Source organism: Tenrec ecaudatus, chromosome 1, assembly GCF_050624435.1.
Source record: "Tenrec ecaudatus isolate mTenEca1 chromosome 1, mTenEca1.hap1, whole genome shotgun sequence".
NCBI classification, from domain to species: Eukaryota; Metazoa; Chordata; class Mammalia; order Afrosoricida; family Tenrecidae; genus Tenrec; species Tenrec ecaudatus.
Window position 1 is genome coordinate 19794532 of NC_134530.1, and position 4959 is coordinate 19799490.

The window sequence follows — 4959 nt, forward strand, 5'->3', positions numbered from 1 at the left end:
GACATGGCAGAAGATTGCCACAAATAAAATCTCTGCCCAAGGGATTACTAGTCTTTGAAATTCCCCAAGATCTTGTTTTGGATTCTTGACTCTCAACTCAGTTCTCATAAGAGCATGAAACTGACTTTTTTTAATATAGGGCTTTTTTGTTATTGAATTAGCTTAGCCTCCATAACACACCATCATAGATTAATGTGGAGAACGTATTAAGAGATATCAGTAAATGAGATAAAAGTTGGGCAGACACCTTAGCTGTCTACAATCCAAAAAGGGAAATATTATATCACATGCAAATTGAGGGAAGAGTAACTTTTGTGGAAGGCTGAATCATATACCGTTCATGTACATTATATTAGTATACACCAATAACACTATACTGTACCACTTAAAAATATTGATGCTGTCAGCTGTCACCAAGTCAACTCTAACTCTGGATGAACCCACGTGTGCAGAGTAGAACTGGGCTTTGGGATTTTCAAGGCTGTGACCTTTGGGAAGCACATCACCAGGATTGCCTTTAGATTCCTCCGTGTTGATTGTAAATGACAAACTCTTACCTAGTAGTCAAGTGCTTGCTAATTTTTACTACCTGGCAGCTCAGTATAATACAATAGGTTATGATATAATGTGGCATGTTATTAGAATACATATAAAATTATAAAAGATGTTTATGTTCTTTATCATGGAATCATTTGCAACCTCATAACCATCTGATTCCATATTCCCATCACGTTAACTACAACTTCAGTCCAGATTCTTTTTGCACCTCAGTTTCACCCTCCACCGTGGTGTCAGAGGGGTGAGGAATACTCCTGTGTCGGGGGGAGCACGGACACTGTCTCTGTACAACTTGTTCTTCTCATGATTGGTATCCTAACTGCATTCAGGTTTCTACTGTAAACCTTTTTATCACAAGTTATTATTCTAAGAAGCATTTCTTTTTACTCTGTAACTTGCTTAGGTCTTACCATAAATTACGTTGTTTACAGACCTGACCAGCATTCAAGAAATCACACACATTCTGATTTACCTCATCCACTGCAATTCCAAATGTACCATAGCTTATCCCACTGCCTTTTTGTGTTTCCTGTTTCCTTTCCTCCTTCCTCCAAAACCCTCTGAATAGTTGATTATTGGTACACAGAGGAGAGTTCTGTTTCAGACGTGACTACTGTTTGCATGCTCTATGAGTCCATTGGTTCAACTGTCTTTGCATTTCCATCACTCTTGCAACCTCTGTGAAGGAAGTGTGCAATAGTTGTATCTTCGGCTGTTTACATGAGATAAGGAGAAGAAATTTTATTTTTTCACTGAGGTTCCCACAAATTTCAAGAACACTTTGGAGAAAATAATTGGTCAAACACACTTGTTGAAAGAACAATCAAAGTCTTAAGGAAATTGTAGAGAAATGTAATGTTTTAGGGAAAAGATACTATTAGAAGAAAGGACAGGCAGACAGTTTTGCATCAAAGAGAATATTGAGCACCTGGGATTCAAACACACGAGATAAATAGATATAAATAGGGAATAATTAATTAACGGATTAAAATATAAATGACAGTATATCCCTCAAACTGTTGTTAACAGCTTATGGCAGAGTTTGCAATGCTCTTTTCTATTCTCCAATAGTTTCATCAGCTCCATGGAAGCAGGAAACCAGACTCATGTTCCAGAATTCATCCTTCTGGGGCTTTCTGAAGAGGCAGAGCTGCAACCCCTCCTCTTTGGACTGTTCCTCTCCATGTACCTGGTCACCTTCACTGGGAACCTGCTCATCATCCTGGCCATCGCCACAGACTCCCACCTCCACACACCCATGTACTTCTTCCTCTCCAACCTCTCCTTTGCTGACATCTGTTTCACCTCCACCACAGTCCCAAAGATGCTATTGAATATCCAGATGCAGAACAAAGTAATTACATATGAAGACTGCATCACACAGATGTATTTCTTCATGCTTTTTGGGACCTTAGAGAATTTCCTATTGACAGTGATGGCCTATGACCGATTTGTGGCCATCTGTCACCCACTGCACTATACTGTTATCATGAACCCAAGATTCTGTGGCCTCCTGCTTCTGACCTCCTGGGTATTGTCATTTCTGGACTCTTTATTAAATGGTTTAATGGTTTTGCAACTGTCTTTCTGTACAGAATTGGAAATCTCCCATTTTTTCTGTGAACTTGATCAGGTCATCCAACTTGCTTGTTCTGACACATTTCTCAATGACTTAGTCATGTATTTAGAATTTGGACTTTTTGGTGGTATACCACTCACTGGGATCCTTTTCTCTTACACAAAGATTGTGTCCTCCGTTTTGAAAATTTCATCAGCTGGGGGCAAGTATAAAGCCTTCTCCACATGTGGATCTCATCTTTCTGTTGTTTCCATGTTCTATGGTACAGCTCTTGGGGTTTATGTTAGTTCTTCTACTACTCAAAGCTCCAGGGCCACTGCAATAGCCTCAGTGATGTACACTGTAGCCACACCCATGCTGAATCCTTTTATCTACAGTCTAAGAAACAAAGACATAAAACTAGCCCTAAGAAAATTTTTCAGCTGAGAACATTCTATATAACAGAAACAAAATTCAATATAATGAAAAACTGTATTATACTTTCTTCTGTTTTTTAAAACTTCTTCTGTCTTTTTTTCCTTTTTTTCTCTTCTTTTAAATTTTGTATGTCAGTGGCCTCTTTTGTTTGTTAGCTTGTCAGTATTGCTGCCATCATTGCCACTTTGGTGCTGTCGAAGCTATTCCCAATTTTATGCATATATTAATTTATCTGCAGGTCCACCTAGATCATATAGACTGCACATACAATGTGAGAAGGAAATAATGGGACCATGGGCCCGGAGGGACATGAGAGTGTGAGAGGTAGGGGAAGGAAAGAGGTGTTGACCAACCCAGGGGTAAGGGAACAATGAGTGGTTCAAAACCAGTGGCAGGGAGTGGATGGGAGGACTGGTAGGGCGTGACCAAGGGCAAGGTAACTGAGAGGAATTACTGAAACCAGAATGAAGGGCGAACATGGTAGTGAGACAGGAGGAAAGCGTAAGGAAATAGAGGAAAGGAGTAGGAGACAAAGGGCATACATAGAAGCCTAAATACAGACATGTATATATGTAAATATACTTATGATTATGGTGGGAATAGACCTATGTTCATATATTTATAGGTTTAGTAGTAGGATAGCAGGTGGATATCAGGCCTCCTCATGCACATGCCCTTCATACAAGAACAACTTATGCAGTCATTTCACAATATCCACCTTCCCGACATGATAGCTGTAGACAGACATGTGCATAAGCAAACGTGGTGAAGAAAGCTGATGGTTTCCGGCTATCAAAAGATATAGCGTCTGGTGTTTTAAAGGCAAAGAAGCAGCCATATAGCTCAGAAGTAACAAGGCCCAAAGAGAAGAAGCATGCAAGCCTGTATGAACACGAGGTGCTGAAGGGATCAGGTAGCAGACATCAAAGAACAAAAACCATTATTGTGTGATCACCTTCCCCACACTAACGCTGAAGATGGATGTGTGCGTAAGTGTGGTGAAGAAGGCTGATGATGCCCTGCTATCAAGAGATATAGCGTCTGGGGACTTAAAGGCTTGAAAGTAAACAAGTAGTCATCCTGCCCAGAATCAACAAAGCCCACATGGAAGCAGCAGACCAACATGTGTGATCATGAAGGGCTTAGGGGAACAGGTTCAAGCACAAAAGGCGGGGGCGGAGGGAATCATATCATTGTGAATGAGGGGAGCACGTGATAGGGACCATCTCTAGACCACTGGACATCTCTTGCAGCGGGGTAGTGGGGAGGAGATGAGTCACTCAAGGTTCAGTGTAGCAATAATGAAACTCACAACCTTCCCCTCATTCTTAAACACTTCTTCCCCCCAACAATCATGATCCCAATTCTACCTTGCAAACCTGGTTAGACCAGAGGATGCATAGTGGTACAGATGGGAACTGGAAACACATGGAATCTAGGACAGATGAATCCCTCAGGACCAGCAATGAGAGTGGTGACACTGGGAGGGAAGGGAGGTTAGAAAGGGGAAACCAACCAGGATCTATGTATAACCTCCTCTCTGGGGGATGGGCAACAGAAAAGTGGGTGAAGGGAAATGCCGGGCAGTATAAAGTAAGATAAAATAATAATTTATAAATTATTAAGGGTTAATGAGGGACTGGGGACCGAGGACAGAGGGGGAGGGGGGAAAGGGAAATGAGCTGATTCCAGGAACCCAAGTGGAATGTGAATTTTGTGAATGATGAGGGCAACAAATGCATAAGTGTGCTTAACACAATGGATGTACATATAGATTGTGATGAGTTGTATGAGCCCCAATAAAATATATATAAAAAACTTTTCATGTTAGAAACATCCTATATAACAGAAACAACATTTAAAATAATAACAATTTTTATTATTCTTTCCTCAGGGCTGAATATGCTTATGTACATAATTCAATCTCCTTAATATTTAAGACAGAATATGAAAAATTGAAGACAATATGATATTGCTTCCTGTGTATTTTTAAAAATATATTTACTTTAACCAAATCTTGCTTGAAATGGGCAATTCTTTCAGGGTGACTTCAGTTTTCATTAGGAAATATATTTTTTTAACACTAGTCATAGAAGAATGGCATGAAATTATCACAAAGGACCAGTGTTCATTATTATCGTGAACTATTAAAAACTGGGACAGAAATTCTGATTCCAATTTGGAAAATGTTTTTCTTGTGATTACATCTGGCATGAAACCTTCAACCCACCTGGATTATTTTCTTTACACTGAAGTTCTGTTGAATATTTTGAGCATGAAGTTTGTAAACTTGTTCTTATTAAATTATGAAAAACACTGGTGGTTTGTTCAAGTATTAGAAAAGTCTACCAGACCACAGTAAAAACCAGACCAGGTAAGCATATTCATACCTCTTCTATCATCAA

The 4959-nt window shown here is 39.7% G+C and overlaps 1 protein-coding gene across 1 annotated transcript; it reads left to right on the forward strand.

Moving 5' to 3' along the window:
- Positions 1-1585: 1585 nt before the first annotated feature.
- LOC142432173 (olfactory receptor 7A10-like) lies at positions 1586-2563 on the forward strand. Its single transcript, XM_075537285.1, has one exon. The coding sequence runs from the start codon at positions 1643-1645 to the stop codon at positions 2561-2563; it is 921 nt and encodes a 306-aa protein (XP_075393400.1). The 5' UTR covers positions 1586-1642.
- Positions 2564-4959: the final 2396 nt, after the last annotated feature.